General features: G+C 46.9%; 1 protein-coding gene across 2 annotated transcripts; it reads left to right on the top strand.

The window, feature by feature from the left end:
* The first annotated feature begins 6,961 nt into the window (after window positions 1–6,961).
* On the top strand, window positions 6,962–12,435 carry LOC110306012 (transmembrane protein 92). Of its 2 annotated transcripts, none has more exons than XM_021178203.1 (5): window positions 6,962–7,310; window positions 9,813–9,835; window positions 10,315–10,398; window positions 10,539–10,593; window positions 10,912–12,435. In XM_021178203.1, exons 1-5 carry the CDS (start codon window positions 7,230–7,232, stop codon window positions 11,011–11,013), a joined length of 345 nt encoding a protein of 114 aa, XP_021033862.1. In that variant the 5' UTR covers window positions 6,962–7,229; the 3' UTR covers window positions 11,014–12,435. The 2 variants fall into 2 exon arrangements, with proteins under 2 accessions (XP_021033862.1, XP_021033861.1); XM_021178202.1 differs by having other exon boundaries at window positions 10,539–10,737.
* The last annotated feature ends 2,896 nt before the right edge of the window (window positions 12,436–15,331 follow it).

Here is a 15,331-nt window from a genome sequence, read left to right as displayed (position 1 = left end):
AGTCGACCACAGAAGAAAACCACTTTATCCTTCTGTAATACAGTGCTTTCCTGTTCTAGTGGACCCTCAAATCCTGCCTTCCTTTCCTTCATCCCTAGGGAATGCTGACTTCTCATCATTCCACAGCAACATGGGTGAAATGTGCTCTTGCCTCATTATCAGTGACAAACTGGGGAGAAAGCTCACAACTGGGAGAACTGGGCTTCAGTCTCCTCTAAGAGACAGAGATGGAGACATTACTAAGAGGTGCAGGAGTGGGTGCTATTGGGCAGGGTGAGCTTTGAGGAAGTCTGACAGGTTTGAATCAGTGTGTGTGTGTGTGTGTGTGTGTGTGTGTGTAGCCCTGGCTGTCCTGAATTACTCTGTATGCCTAACAATCCTGTCATCATGCATTTTAATTGCTGCATTGGTTACATAGGTTTCTAGATGTGAACTTGGCCTGGTGGTACATGCATTTAATTCCAGTGCTTTAGAAGGGGAGGCAGGTGGGTCTCTTTGTTCATGGACAAACCTTGTCTCCATAGTCTCTATAGCTGGTTCCAGGCCATCCAGGGCTACATAGTGAGAACCTTCCTCCAACAAAGGAACAAACAAACACAACTCACACAAATACAAAAAGAAAAAGGATGTGTGTAGGGGGAGATCTGTATGACAGATAATAAGGTAGAATTGTAGAGAGTTTATTCCCATGTTCTTTCTTGATCTGGGTATTTTGCACAACATGGAACTGTCAGTCACCACAAAAGAGTGTAACTTGTGGGAGAAACTGGGCAAATTGAGTGTGACAATGTGTGTGTATATGTTTGCATTTTGTATGTATATGTATGTTGTATTTATGTGTTTTGGGTTTTGTATATATGTGTTGTATATGTTTGTGTATGATATATGTGTGGGTGTTGTGAATATAATATATTTTTCTGCTAGTTTTGTTAACTTGTATAGCCTAGAATCACAGGGAAGAGTCACAGTAAGGATTAGTTACATCATGGCAGCCTGTGGGAGGGACTATGGGAGTTCTCTTGTATTAACCGGAGGGTGAAGGCCCACCATGAGTGGCACCTTCTCTTATCAGTCCACATAAAAGGAGCTAAAAGAAGCAAGCTTTGCCTTCTACTTTCTTGCCCTTCACACTCTCTGGTCAGTTCATCTACCCTGTTGCTGCCTCTACTCCTTCCTCCAGTGATACTAGAACCAGCTTCATCTGGCTTCAAAGGTTGACTGAAGACCAGCAGCTGTCCAGGATTGCTCCAGGAACCAGATGGGGACGCTCAGTAACCCAGCCCCATGGACTGAGCAGCCATTCTGTGAAACTTACTTAACCTGCAATCCTTTCTCCCCTTGGCTGCAAATGGGAGTGGCTGCTTCACAGCCCCTGCTACTGTGGAGGCTACTTCATAGCCTCCCTGCAGGATGAACTCTAAGCTTAGCTGTAAGCAGGATGAACTTCTCTGTCCTCCAAGGGGCTTCTGTCAGGATAATGATCACAGCCTTGAAGCTGGGACAGTGCACATGTGTGCTATGCATGTGTGTGTCCACTCAAGCTTCCATGTGGAGCTCAGAGGGCTGTGGAGATGCCATAGTCTCTTCCATGTAGCTTTATTTACTTACTTACTTACATACTTAAGTATTTTGGAGACAGAGCATCTCATTGACACCAGGGTTCACCATTTCTGATGAGTTGGCTGGAAAGGAAGTCTCTGGGATCCACCCATCATCACTGGGTTAATAAACTTATGGGATGACAATCAGTTCATTACATGGGTTCTGAGACTCCAAACTCAGTCCCCACAGTTGTGTGGGAAGCAATGTCCCCTACCCGATCTCTGCCAGGCCCTGCTTATTCAAGGTCCAGGTGCTTGATATGAATTCTCAGCCCTGCCCTGTCAGACTGAATGGTTGTATTACAGGCATTGAAAGTGTGTGCTGTCACCTCCTGGCTTGTTGTACAGTATTATTATTATTGCACTATACTGACTTTAAACATTACTAGACTTTAAAAAGGATTTGTTACCATTATAACAATTATTTTTTTCTCTGTATGGGTGTTTTGACTGCTCTTATGTCTGTGCACCACATGCTTGTGCCCAGGGAGGCCGGAAGACCATCCAGATCCCCTGGAACTGGAGTTATAGGTGGGTAGGAACCGTTATGTCCGTGCTGGGAATTGAACCCTGATCCTCTGCAAGAGCATCCAGTGCTCTTAACTGTTGAGCCATCTCTCCTACCCCTAAAAATTTGTGTTTAATAATTCAGTTTTTTGCCACTTGGCACAAGAGCATTTCATGCTGGCAAAGGCCATTTGAGTGAATGCAGATCTTGTTCCTCCTGGCCAGGAAAGAGCTTTGTTCTAACTGTAGGAAAGATAATGGTGTTATACTCACCCTCAGGGCTGGGCACGGGGCTCCTGCTCACAACAGAGATGATTGAAAGAGGGAAGACTTCAGACTCTGAGATGGTGGCACTGCACCACTGTGGGGTTGGAACACACACACACACAAAGTCCCACTATGTAGCCAAGGCTCTCCTGTGCCACCTCCCACCATGTGTGAGAGGGGTCAGTATCAGTCATCCTCTCAGACAGGTCACTGTCCTACTTCTAATTTGACTTTAGCTCGGGCAGCAGAAGGCTGCTGAGCCATTCAGGGACAACAGTGCTTACTCCTTGAAGCTTATATAGAGGGACAGAGAGATAGCTGCTTTGGAAAGAGGCAAGTCCCTTCACTCCTGGGTACTTCATTCTACCACAAACAATATCAGCTCATGTTTATTTGCTATTGCTGTATGCGGGACACTGGGGAACTGGGGTTGGGGAGAGAGACCTTGCCTATGTCTGCCCAGCTGACCCTGGGAAGGAAGATGTGAACTGTATTCGGTTTTGTATAAGATCGCTCGGTATATGAAGCAATTCATGTCATCCTTCAGAGTCTGTGTGTGTCATTTCATTTGTCTCTGACTCATTGGTCCTCCTTTACAAATGAATTTGCAGAGAGTTAGAGACTACATGGCTTATGGTCACACAGCCCACCAGCCAGAAGTGGCATATTTGCTAAAAATGACTCAATACTGCCCCTATAGGCAGAACCCCACTAAAGCCAAGTATTCACCCTCCTTGGACTAGATCACAGCCCAGTGCTACTAGGAGTCATAGATACAGAGTGGTTTTAGTAGAATGTGGAGAAGCAAGGAATGGTAGGGTAAATTGCAGATTGATGAAACAGGACACTGCCCAGCTCTTCCCCCCTAGGGTCTGCTAGGCAGGTATAGACAAGGTCTCCTTCCTCCAAACCCCAGCTGGGTGTTCCTCCAAGAGAGCTGCAGCCTGCCTGGCTGAGATGTAATCACTTGGGCTATGTGTGGGGTCTCAGAACCTGCATAGTCGTAATTGTGACCCAGTCTTCATGTCCTCTGAGTTGGCTTTCCTGGCCTCTGGAATCCAGCTGCCTTCTGGGAGAAGCCGTGGGTGACCAGCTGACCTCCAGGTCCTTACAGCCAGACCCTATGAGAGACCACAGACAATCAACTCCTCCTTCAGTAAAGAAAAGTGGATGTGCAGAAGGCACGGGGACTTTGTCACTGTTAGGAAACCCAGGCTGGAATTTGGTGTAGATTTCAGAGCGGCCATAGAGACTTCAGAAGTTCTCTGGATCTTTCTGCCTCTGCTTCCCAGCATGCAAGAGGATATCCACGCATGCATGAACATGCCATCCTCTCATGGCTAGCTTAGTGGGTGGGATGGAGGTGCAAGCCTAGAGTGGGGCCCTTGTGTCTCTGAACAATGGCACATCCTCTGCTGGTCAGTGGTGGAACACACCTTTGATCACAGCCCAGAGCTTCTCAGGTCAAGTCCCAGGTCCCTGTGCACACCTCGGCCCTATCCAATGCTGCCACCTGGCGGCCATACTCTGACAGCCTGAGTCCTTCCATGAATCTCACCTGGCCTGCTGAAGCCCATTGAGGGCTATTGGCTTTTGGCTACAGTGGATAAAGCCTCGATTTTTCTTCATTCAGAAAGGAATGGTATACCACCATCACACCCCCAAAAGTTGTACAATGAAGTGTACCAACATCCTGCCACACACACACAGACAAAGTTGGAAAACAGAGGGGACACTAATATCCCAGTACTGTGGGGAATGCTGTGCCAAAGTTTTCCTTCCCCTGCTCAGGGTCTTTTCCTCCACTCTTGAACAAGGCACAAAGGGATGGCACCATTTATCTGACACACACCCCATTGTCCTTCTTGTGCCTTGGCCTGCCTTTCCCACAATCACAGCTTCCCTCCCCTTGCTGCCTCCCTGTGTCTGGGAAAGTACAGCACCCTCCAGTGGTGAGCTCATCTCTCAAAGTTTATTCATTTATTTTCTTTTTTTTTTGATACAGGGTTTCTCTGAGGAGCCTCGGTCATCCTGGAACTCACTCTGTAGACCAGGCTGGCTTTTAACTCAATGATCTGCCTGTTTCTTCCTTCCAAGATCTTGGATTAAAGCTATGTGTCACCACTGCTTGGTTTGAATTTAACATTTTTATTTTAAAGGGTATTTTGTATCAGATGGTGGAGGCACACACTTTTAATCCCAGTACTCTGGATGCAGAGGGAGGTGAATCTCTTGAGTTGAATGCCAACCTGGCCTACAGAGTGAGTTCCAGAACAGCCAGAGCTACACAGATAAACCCTGTCTTGAAAAATTAACAAAAGATATTTTATTACATTTATTCATTCATTCTCTCTCTCTCTCTCTCTCTCTCTATATATATATATATATATATATATATATATATATATATATATATATGTGTGTGTGTGTGTGTGTGTGTGTGTGTGTGTGNTGTGTGTGTGTGTGTGTGTGTGTGTGTGTGTGTGTTTGTGGGCAAATGCATGGAGTTGACTTTCTCCTTCCACTATGTGGAAGAATCCATGGTGTCCAGAAGGATCTACACGATCCAGAGATAAATTTCTGGATCAGGGAGCACAGGCCTTTAATCACTGTATTCAGAAGGCAGAGGCAGGGGGATCTCTGTGAGTTTGAGGCTAGCCTGGTCTATGTAGTGAGTTCTAGGACATCCAGGGCTATGTAGAAAGACTTTGTCACAAACACAAAACCATCAAAGAAAACAAAACCTTAGTCAGGTTTTCAGGCTTGGTGGACAGCACGTTTACCTACAGAATAACCTGGCTGCCTTACTGGTTTGTTTTTGTTTAAGGTTTATTTATTTCATATTTATGTGTATGAGTATTTATTACATAGACGTATGTGTATCATATGCATGCCTGATGCCATAAGAATTCAGAAGAGGGTATCATCTTGTTGTGCCAGGAAAATGTTTTGGTTTTTTTGAGACAGGGTTTCTCTGTGTAGCCCTAACTGTCCTGGAACTCACTCTGTAGACCAGGCTGGCCTCTAACTCAGAAATCCACCTGCCTCTGCCTCCCAAGTGCTAGGATTAAAGGCGTTTGCCACCATGCCCAGCTAGGAAAATGTTAATGATCTCCAAAAACACACACAGGAGCCAATCTGAAGCAACTCACAGCAGGGTTTTTACTCTATTCCAGCTAGCCTGGGACCCCTCCCCCAACACACCACTGTCACAAATTAAGGTTTTGGTGGTGGTGGTGGTGGGGAGTCCCAAATGTCTATGGGGCAAGGCTTTATAGTAAGCAGCCAGCAGGGGTAAGTGTGCAAGCACCTAGCTGGCAAGCTGTGGCTTTTAACATAAATGGCTGGTGCTGGGAGTCCTATCATAAACTTAACTTCTGCTCCCCTCTGCATTGCTGGTCGTTAGGCAAGGGGTGGGCTTGTAACCTGGAGGTGCAGGTTTGTTGGAGGAATAACCTGGAGACACTGTCTTGTTGGGGGTGCATCTAGAAACTCTGCTCTTGGTGGGCATTAGTCTAGAGACTGGAGCTAGGCTCAGGATTTTTGGGGGGCAACTTGGAAACTAATGCTAGATACCAGCCTGTTAGTCTACCTGAGTTCAACCTTAGGTCAGGTTCTCTAAAATAGAGTCTGAATTTAAACGCTTTGGCATCACACTAGAACTAGGGTTTCAGAAGCTTATGAGCCATCCTGTATATAGATGCTGGACACTGGATTCAGGTCCAAGGACAACTGCTCTATACCTCTGAGTCAACTTCCCAGACTCTTCAGCCTCCCGACCCCCACAGGGTTTCTCTGTGTAGTCTGGACTGTCCTGGAACTCTTGGCCAATAGACCAGGCTAGCCTCAGGGATGCACCTGTCTCTATCTCCTGAATGCTGGAATTAAAAGGCTTGTACTGAATCTGGCAAGATGGCACAGTAGGTAAGAGCACTGACTGCTCTCCGAAAGGCCTGACTTCAAATCCCAGCAACCACATGGTGGCTCACAACTACCCGTAATGAGGCCCTCTTCTGTATTATAAATAAGTAAAGCTACAGTGTTCTCATTTATAATAATAAATAAATCTTTGGGCCTGAGTGAGCAGGGGAACTGAGCTAGCAGGGCTGACCAGAGCAAGTTGAGGTCCTAAATTCAATTGCCAATAAGAAGGCTCATAACCACCTGTACATAAAAAGTGTACTCATATACCTGAAATAAATAAATAAATAAATAAATAAATAATTTTTTTTTATTCCAGAAAAGACTTGTGATACCACCACAAGGGTTTTTGTTTTGTTTTGTTTAAATTTAACCCAGGCTCCTCCCTGGCTTGGATCTCATCAGTTCTGCCTATATATCTTTAAAAAAATAAATAAATAAAAAAGACTTGTGATACCACCACCTGGGGTTTTTTTTTGTTTTGTTTTTTATTTTGTTTTTGTTTTTTCATTTAATCCCGGCTCTGGTCTGGCTTGGATCTCACTAATTAGATCACACTAGCTTAGAACTCACAGAGATTTGCCTCCTCCCTGATGGGATTAAAGGCGGTGTCACCACGCCCTGCTCTATCCACCATTTAAGCACAACCAAGAAGAGGGACTTCCACAGTGCTCTCCTCCATCCAACACACAGGGCTGCAAATCAACCTCTTCTAACCTCCCACCTCCCAGTTCCTCAAACTCAAGCAAGGCCAGCTCCTCTCCACTTCTCTTCCCTGAGCTCCTGTTCTGCTTGACGCCCTGGTCCAGCCAACTCCAGTGTGTTAACTCTGTGCCTATCCCGAGACTGGACCCATAGGTGGAGAGAAGTGGAAAAGGCCCTGCCCTGTCACTCTGTCCTTACACTCTGAAGCTCAGTGGACCCCTTGACAGGATGCTGGACGCCTGGGTCTGGGGCACACTCACATTGACCTTTGGCCTGCTTTCCAGTCTCCAAGGAGTACACACCAATGAGGTAAGCGAGACTTCTATGACTTTTGGAGGATCCAAAGGGGCAGAGGCCCGCCTAGGAACCCAGACCCCACCTTAACTTAACCACCAGTTATTGGAAACTTCCTGTCTGTTGTGTTTGGGGAAAGGGTAGGTAGGAACCTCAAAGGGAGTCTCTAGGGAAACATGGTCCCCTATCTTGGCAGGGCTGTGTTGCTACCTGGGAGCTGGCCCCAACCACAACCCTGAGTAGGATCAGTGACCCCCGTTTTAGTCTTGGCATGTCTTATTAAGCCCTGAGTCAGGTTGAGGAACCTGAGGTCTTGCTTGTCTGGGTTAGGGGTCTCTCCTTCCCTGTTCCTCCAAGGTTGGTGACCTTGGGTGTAGTTTATTATCCCTCTCTGGGACTTATCTGTGTAACCGGAGAAGGGGATGTTCTCACTTCTAGGATTAGTTAAAAATTTGCTCAGAGACTAGACCTGGCTGCCTGGCTGGGTGGTCTCATACCTTGGTCCCAGGAGGAGGGGGGCTGGATTTGACCTCTCCTTCATATTCAAACTCTAAGTGTCTTAGGTTGGCAGGTTTTCCTTAGAGGTGGTCAGGACCAGTCTTTGTTTAATACAATCTTTTTGTTAGTTTTGATTTTCAACCCAAGGTTTCTGTAGCCCTGGCTATCCTAGAGCTCTGTAGTCCAGGCTGGCCTCAACTCAGATTGAATTTAGAATCTTGGTTGAGAATCTGCTGTGGCAGGCAGGGTGGTAAGTGAAGTCCCAAGTCGGCTCCCCAGAACAGTGGCACTGGCTGTTGGGAACCTGTTCTCCATCTAAGACTGTGGATGAGTGAACACAGGATCAAGACACTTCCAATCTAGGACCTCTGCATCATTTGTTGACCCCTCTCTCCAGCCCCAAGTATAGACACTGTCAGTCCTCCCAGTCAGATCTAATCAATCCATGTTTATTAAACCTCAGGCCCCCCAACCATCCTGATCAGACCACATGATTAAAAAGGGACAGGGAAGATTCTTGTTCCAGTTTATCAAATCTGTCAGCCTTTTTTTTTTTTTTTTTTTTTGACACAGGTTTTCACTATATAGATTATAGTGACCATGAGTTAAACATACATCTGCTTTGGTACCTCAGCACTACCTAGTCTGCTCTAACCACTGATTAAATGTAGTTAGGATAGGAGCCCAGTGGTTTTAAAAGCTCAAACCTTTAATTCCAGCAGTATAGAGGCAGAAGCAGATAAATCTGAGTTCTAGACCAATCTGGTATACAGAGCCAGTTTCAGGACAGCCAGGGATACAGAGAGAAACACCTCCTTGAAAAACAAAAATGATTCAAGACAAGAGTTGGATATTTGGAAGAGTGGGGAGAGACAGAGACAAAGACAGAGAAAGTGAGTTTCTGGACCCCTTGTGTCTTTAGCTCACAGCACCCATCCTTACCAAAGAACAGAGCTACTGTGAGCATGGAGAGGGAATGATCCCAGTGGTGACTGTCACCTGTCCTTTTGTCTTTTCTTTAGCAAAGAAATGTTATTGTGAGGATCATCATCAGAGCCAAAAGCTGGCTTCCTCTACTTTATTTGTTGAGAGAGGGCCTACTTCTGGCTACTCTAGAAGCTGTGGCCTCCTGAGATTAAAGGCATGCACCCCCACACCTGGCAATGGTTTTAAATGAAGTAGCCAGAAAGGGCAATGCCTTCATACCTGGGGGAAGAGAGTCCTAATTAAGAGCTTAGACAGTACTGCTATCAACAGGATGGGATTCTGTATGGAGACCTTGGGTGCCTCAAAATACTGAAGGATACAGGGCAGGGGGTTTCCCTCAGGGATCTGAAAATGAATAGGCCTGATTATGTTTATTGAACTCCCAGAGTTATCTCTTCCTGTGACACTGGATCATGGGGGCAGTGGGACATTTAGGTTGCTTTCTGGGGGACTCTGAAGATAAGGATCAACAAGAATGGTTTCCTAGGCCAATCTGCAATTGTGTGTGTGTGTGTGTGTGTGTGTGTGTGTGTGTGTGTGTGTGTGCCCTAGGTGTAGTGATCCACATCTTTAATTAGCAGTCTGGAGGCAGAGACAGGGAGATCTCCAAATTCCACTCTACCTGGGCAATAGAGTGAGACAAGCTCTTGACTCAGAAAATAAGAGTGAAGGAGCTTGCTTGATAATTTATGCCTTTAATCCCAGCACTTGGGGAGGCAGAGTAAGGCTCCAGTTTTTGACCCTGAACATGGTAGTTGGAGGAAGGGAGAATCTCAGACCCCCTGTCTGGAACAATGTCTTAGTAGAGACAAGCCTCCAGTTCTCTTTGAGATAGTTTCTTCTTCCCAATCTGGCCTCAAACTGGCTTTGTAGCCTTGAATAGTTCTGCCTCCTCTTGACTTCTGTCATGATAGACAGCACCCCTGGTTTTGCACACCTCCATGATTTATCTCCATGCTGGACAAGCACTCTAACACCTGAGACCCAAGTCCCAGGCCTTGAGCTCTGACCTCTGTCTTTTTCCTTCCACAGACTGTAAACACATGTGACATCCTGTAAGTATGGGACTTTGTCAATAATTGTCAGTAAAGGAAGGGGGGTGGGTGTGTGCTCAGATTCTGACCTGGATAAGGGGACAGACACCTAATTCCTATCACTTGCTGGAACCATAGCCCCTCTCACCTTACCCAACCATGGGATCTGCAGGTCTGTAACTGCTGCTAATCCCCAACCTTTCATAGCTGGGGTGGGGAGTGGGAGTCAAATGAGCAATGTCCCACTGCTGCCTCCCATGTAAGTTCAGCATCAGGACCACTCTGCCTGAGGCACAATGACATACTGCCCTGATGAACTCTGAACTCGGGTCCCAAGTCCAGACCCCAGTTCCTCCCAGCAAACCCAGGATGGATCTGTAGTTCACACTCACTAAAGGTGGCTGGCAACCTGAGGGTCTAAGTGTCTAGGGAAGCAGGGACCCATTGGTATGACACTCTGATATCTTCAGTATTTACCCATGCCTGTTTGTCCTGACCAGAAACTGCCCCAAAGGATTCACATGCTGTGACAATGGATGCTGCCCAGAAAGAAAGGTGTGGGATCCTGCAAATGACCGCTTTAGGTAATCCCAGGGTCACCACTCTAGGCATCTTCACTGAGGGCTGGGTCTACATGACACAGGGTGGGGGTTGGAGATGGAGGTGGTATGGCACGGGAGCATGACCTGGACATTTCTGACAACACCATCCCCGACCTCCCTAGGTTCTTGGTCATCCTGGCATGCATCATTTTTCCCATTTTGTTCATCTGTCACCTAGTAAGGCTCTTCTGTCCCAACTGCACTGAACTACAGCACGATGTCAGAAGAGTGGATCATCAGACTCCTATAGAACCACCCTCCATAGCTCCCCTAGAGAGCATTTGGGTCACCTCCTTGAATCCACCACCACCCTACAGTCAGGTGGGTCTTTCTATCCCAATACCTAATGTGTTTCATAGCTGGCTTTTCAACATGTTGAAATAATGGATTGTGGGGTGGGGAGGAGGGATAATGGATTGGTGAGGGCTCTGCCAACAATAATTGTCATTCTTGACCCAGACCCTAAATAAAACCAGTATCCCTTTTCTCCTGCAGGTTGTTCTGCCGCCAACTCCCACAGAACCACCTCCTCCCTACAGCCTCAGGCCTGAGGGCCCTGCTGGCCAGATGAGAGGGCACGCCTATGCAACCCTTTGAGCTTCCTCACACACAAACCTCGTGGATCAAGCACAGGACTCTGGAATGACTGACTGCCTATCCCATCATGTCTCTTGTCCTTTGATTTAATTTATTCTGCTGTCCCCTCCCCTTTTGTCATGAGAGCTAAAATGGAGCCATAATCTCTGTCCACACTAAAGACTGTTGACATTTTTAAGAACTGGGTGTGGCTGTCATGGATGTAGAGAAATCATTGCTAGTTTACTGCCGATTTTAACTGGACAGCTCGCTCTGCCATCCTACAGAGCACTTCTTGCCTGGAAGAGATTGAAGACTGAACTGCACAGACTCTGAGCCATCTTCCAACCATACCTGGGTAGAGAGGACCTCACTGTCCCTCTGTAGCAATGCAGAAAACACAGGGGCTAAGTTTCCACAGCTGGCTGCTAAGTGGGGATGAGACAAGGTCAGAGGCTGAGGAAACCCTTCCAGCCTCTTCCAGTGGTGACTGACTGCACTGGTCACCTGCTGGGAGGATGGAGCATCTAAGATGTGATGAATGCATAGACCTTCACCTTCCTGGGTCCTCGGGGGGCACTAAAGGAATGAACTGGAAAGTTCTCAGGATCCTCTTCTAGTCCTGGGACCTGCTTTCCTGGGAGACCAGACAGAACTTGATTAAGCATGGGACACTTAGGGAGATACAAGCCAGAAAACAGCCTTCTAGGAGAAGATTGGGTGGAGAGGAAGCCTGGAGAAGCAGGTGTGTTTTGAGTTGTGTGGAGTGAGGTCAGCGAATAATTCCTCTACATTCCTCCTCTGGTTTCTCCTGGAAGGAGAGGGGAGGTCTACCCCACCTTCCTCTTCCTTCTGGTGAGCCTGTGTTTCATACTCTACAGCTCAACCCTGCCCAAAGTTAACTCCTAAAGGGAAGAAGGTTCTGTCCTGTGGCTGGGAGACTGAGGACAGCTTGGAGCTTGGACTGTCCAGAGTGGGAGGGGAGAGTGAAGACAGTTCCTGGTGCCCATGCCTTGGCACCTTACCCCTGTGTTTACTGTGTGTGCTGCAGAGGGCTGAAGGCCAATGTTTCCCTTCAGACAGACAACACTACCAATACTCACTGCTTAGGTGTGCAGGCAGGGCAGGTATGGCTGTCCTGGACTTCCTCTGTAGACCAGGCTGGCTTCAAATTCAGGATCCCCAAGAATACTCATCCCTGTGCCACCACAGAAGAGGGCAGGACAGGGATTCTGGCTAGATTTGGGCTCTGAGAACTGGGCTTTTCCCTGTTGGAGGAGGTCATGTCAGCCTGCCTGTCACCTACCTGACATTGAAGATCATTAGAGGGCTTTTAACACCCGTCTCCTAAGGATGAAGGATCTGTCTTGTCAACCTACATTGTGTCTGTCTTACCGGGAGAAAAGACAAGCTTTGTGAAATAAACTTAATAGTTACATTTTTATAAATGTGTGTGTATATGTTTCTCTTTATGCCTATTAAGATCTAAAAGAGCCAGGTGCTGTGGTGTAGTCCCAAATTAGTTAGGAATCTTAGGCAGGAGGATTACTGATCTGAGTCTAGCTTGAGTTTCAATGAGTTAAAGCCAAGGTGGGGAGGGTGGATGAGAACATAGCTCAGTAGGGGAGACTTTGCCTAGCATGTGCAAGCCCAGAGTTAAGTCTCCAGTTGTCACTCCAACAAATCTAGAATGGTGTGTAAGAGCTACCAGGAGCAGTAAGGAGGTGGTTAACTGAGATTATTAAAACAAACAACTCCTCTGAAGACAGTGTTTCTGTGTCCCAGACTCTGTAGACCAGATTGGCTTCAAACTCAGAGACGCACCTGCCACCTGCCTCCCAATTGCTGATATTAAAGGTGTGCACCACCACTGCACAGTTTAAGATTTTATTTTTAAGCTACATTAGTGTTTTGCCTGCGTGTACATCTGTGTACCAATGTGCATGCAGGACCCTACAAGGCTGGAGTGGGCAACAGATCCCCTGGAACTTGGGCTCCAGACAGTTAAGAGCCACTTTGTGGGTGCTGGGATTTGATCCTGGGTGCTATGCCAGAGTGGCCAATGTTCCAAATGCTAAGTCATCTCTCTTCAGTGAGGGGGGAGGAGAAGAAGAGGGAGAGGCAGAGGGAGAAATCAGAGTCAGAGGGAAAGCAGTCTGAAAGGCCAAGAGGAGAAAGCCAGTAAGCTATACTATATTGCCTCTGTATCATCACCTGCCTCCAGATTCATACCCTGTTTGAGTTCCTCTCCTGACTTTATTCAGTGATAGACCATAATGTGCAGATATAAGTCAAATAAACCTTTTCCTCCCAACTTGCTTTGGTTATGGTGTTTTGTCATAGCAATAGCAATCATAACTAGGGCATCCACCTAACCTCTCACCTCCCATTGTCAACACCATCTACTGCTCCGGTCCAAGTGTGTCAACCTCCATACTGGCCGATCTCCAAGACCCTCAGATCCCCACCCTCAAACCTTCAGCGTCATCTTGCTTACCCCATTGTAACTACAACTGTGTTCCATCTGAAGTCTACCTGACTCTTCATCCATCCTGCTCATCTAGGAAGAATCCAGACTTGGGTTGAATTGGCCTATTCCACAAGAACCAGAAGACCTGTGTGAGCAGATTCACTTTCAAATCCAGTCCACCTGGCTCCCGAGGCCCCAACTGATGCAGACCTGCCTTCTCAGGACTCTCATACTCCAGCCTCAACTTCGTCTAAGGAAGAGACAGAAGCTATCTTGTCCTGGTGGTGCACTTCTTTAGTCACAGCAGTTAGGAGGCAGGGGTTCTTTGAGTTTGAAGTTAGCTTGGTCTACGTAGCAAGTTCAAGGCCAGACAGGGCTATGTATAGGAAAACCCACACTGTCTCAATTCAAACCAAACAAAAGGTAAAACTATCTCACCAAGACCATCTAATTTCTGCCCCACCTGCACAGATAGTGTGCACAGATTTGCTGCCCTGGAACCCAGCTGGGTCCTGGGTGGCCCCTCCTATTCCCAACTCTCTCCTGCGATTTCACTGCCATTTTGGAGACTTGGTCTTTTTATACCCTGCCATGCCACCAACCTCTCTGAAGACCTTAGTCCCCTGTCCTGCTGACCCACCTCCTTTCTCTATCTGTTCTCTCCTTCTGTTCCCACTATTCCAGGACATCACTTCCATCCTGGTCATTTGACCTCAATTCTGCTGAAGCCAATGTCTGTTTCCTGATCTCACCTCTCACTAGCATCTGACCCTCATGGCCAGTGTTCTTGCTCCAACAATTTCCCCGTACCTTTCTGGGTCCACTCTGTCTAGCTTTTCTCTACAGCACTGGCTGCATCTTGCACCTCCTCTTCACCTCTGAGTGACAGTAGACCTGAGGCTATATCTTTGTCCTAATCTGTGCTTGTCGTACCTACTGTGACTTTGTTACAGAACTTTGTTACAGCTTCCCACTGAGAAATGACTGTGTACTTAGAGATAAGGGATAATAAAGGAAAACAGTTAGGCCAGGTGACTAGTTCTCGTTAATACACAAAAGGAAACCAGCCCTAAATAGAAATTGTTGGGTAATAGCCTCCGGTCGGTCATGAGGAATTGAGTCAGGCTATACCGGATATTACCCTAGCTATACATAATTCTTTGGTCACAGCCTGGCCAGTCTGGTCTGTGGAAACAATATGCTAGGTATGGAAAATAACCTCCCTTGTTCCCAGTCAAACCATAAAAAGATAGCTGTGACTTCCTGGTAACTGCCTATGTATACCTGCACGCCTCTGCCCCACCTCCTCTAGATATTCTTTCTCTCTGTGTGTAGCCCTGGCTGTCCTGGAAGACCAGGCTGGCCTCAAACTCAAGAAATCCACCTGCCTTCCTCTTGAGTGCTGGGATCTAGGCTGTGTACCACCACTTCCCAGCTTTCCCTGACCCCTGCTACCCCTTAATGTACTCAACCTTCATCCCAAGGAAAGGTTGGTGGCCCTGCCTCTCTATCTGCTTCTCTGCATCCCTTTTTCACTGAAATCACCATTAGCTTATATTTCCACTCAGAGACTAAACTTATTATGTTAAACATACCAATTCTTTGTCAATAGAGTTTCTAAGGAGCCCGGTTACTTTACAGATTTTCCTCGTGTGCTCCTGAGTCAAATTGTACGTCTATTTCCTAAGCAAGTTGAGTAATGCCTTTAACATCAGCTTATATCTCTAAGTTCCTCCCATATCAGCTTCACAGACTGTGTGCTTTTTGTTGTTGTTGAATCTGGGATCTTTATCCCTGGCCGAGACTTTCCTGTAGAACTCTAGACATACTTTACCACACAGCTCTGCCCCTTGGAACCTCTGGAGGACC

The sequence above is a fragment of the Mus caroli genome, chromosome 11 (genome assembly GCF_900094665.2).
Source record: "Mus caroli chromosome 11, CAROLI_EIJ_v1.1, whole genome shotgun sequence".
NCBI classification, from domain to species: Eukaryota; Metazoa; Chordata; class Mammalia; order Rodentia; family Muridae; genus Mus; species Mus caroli.
This window is presented reverse-complemented; position numbering and strand designations above follow the sequence as displayed.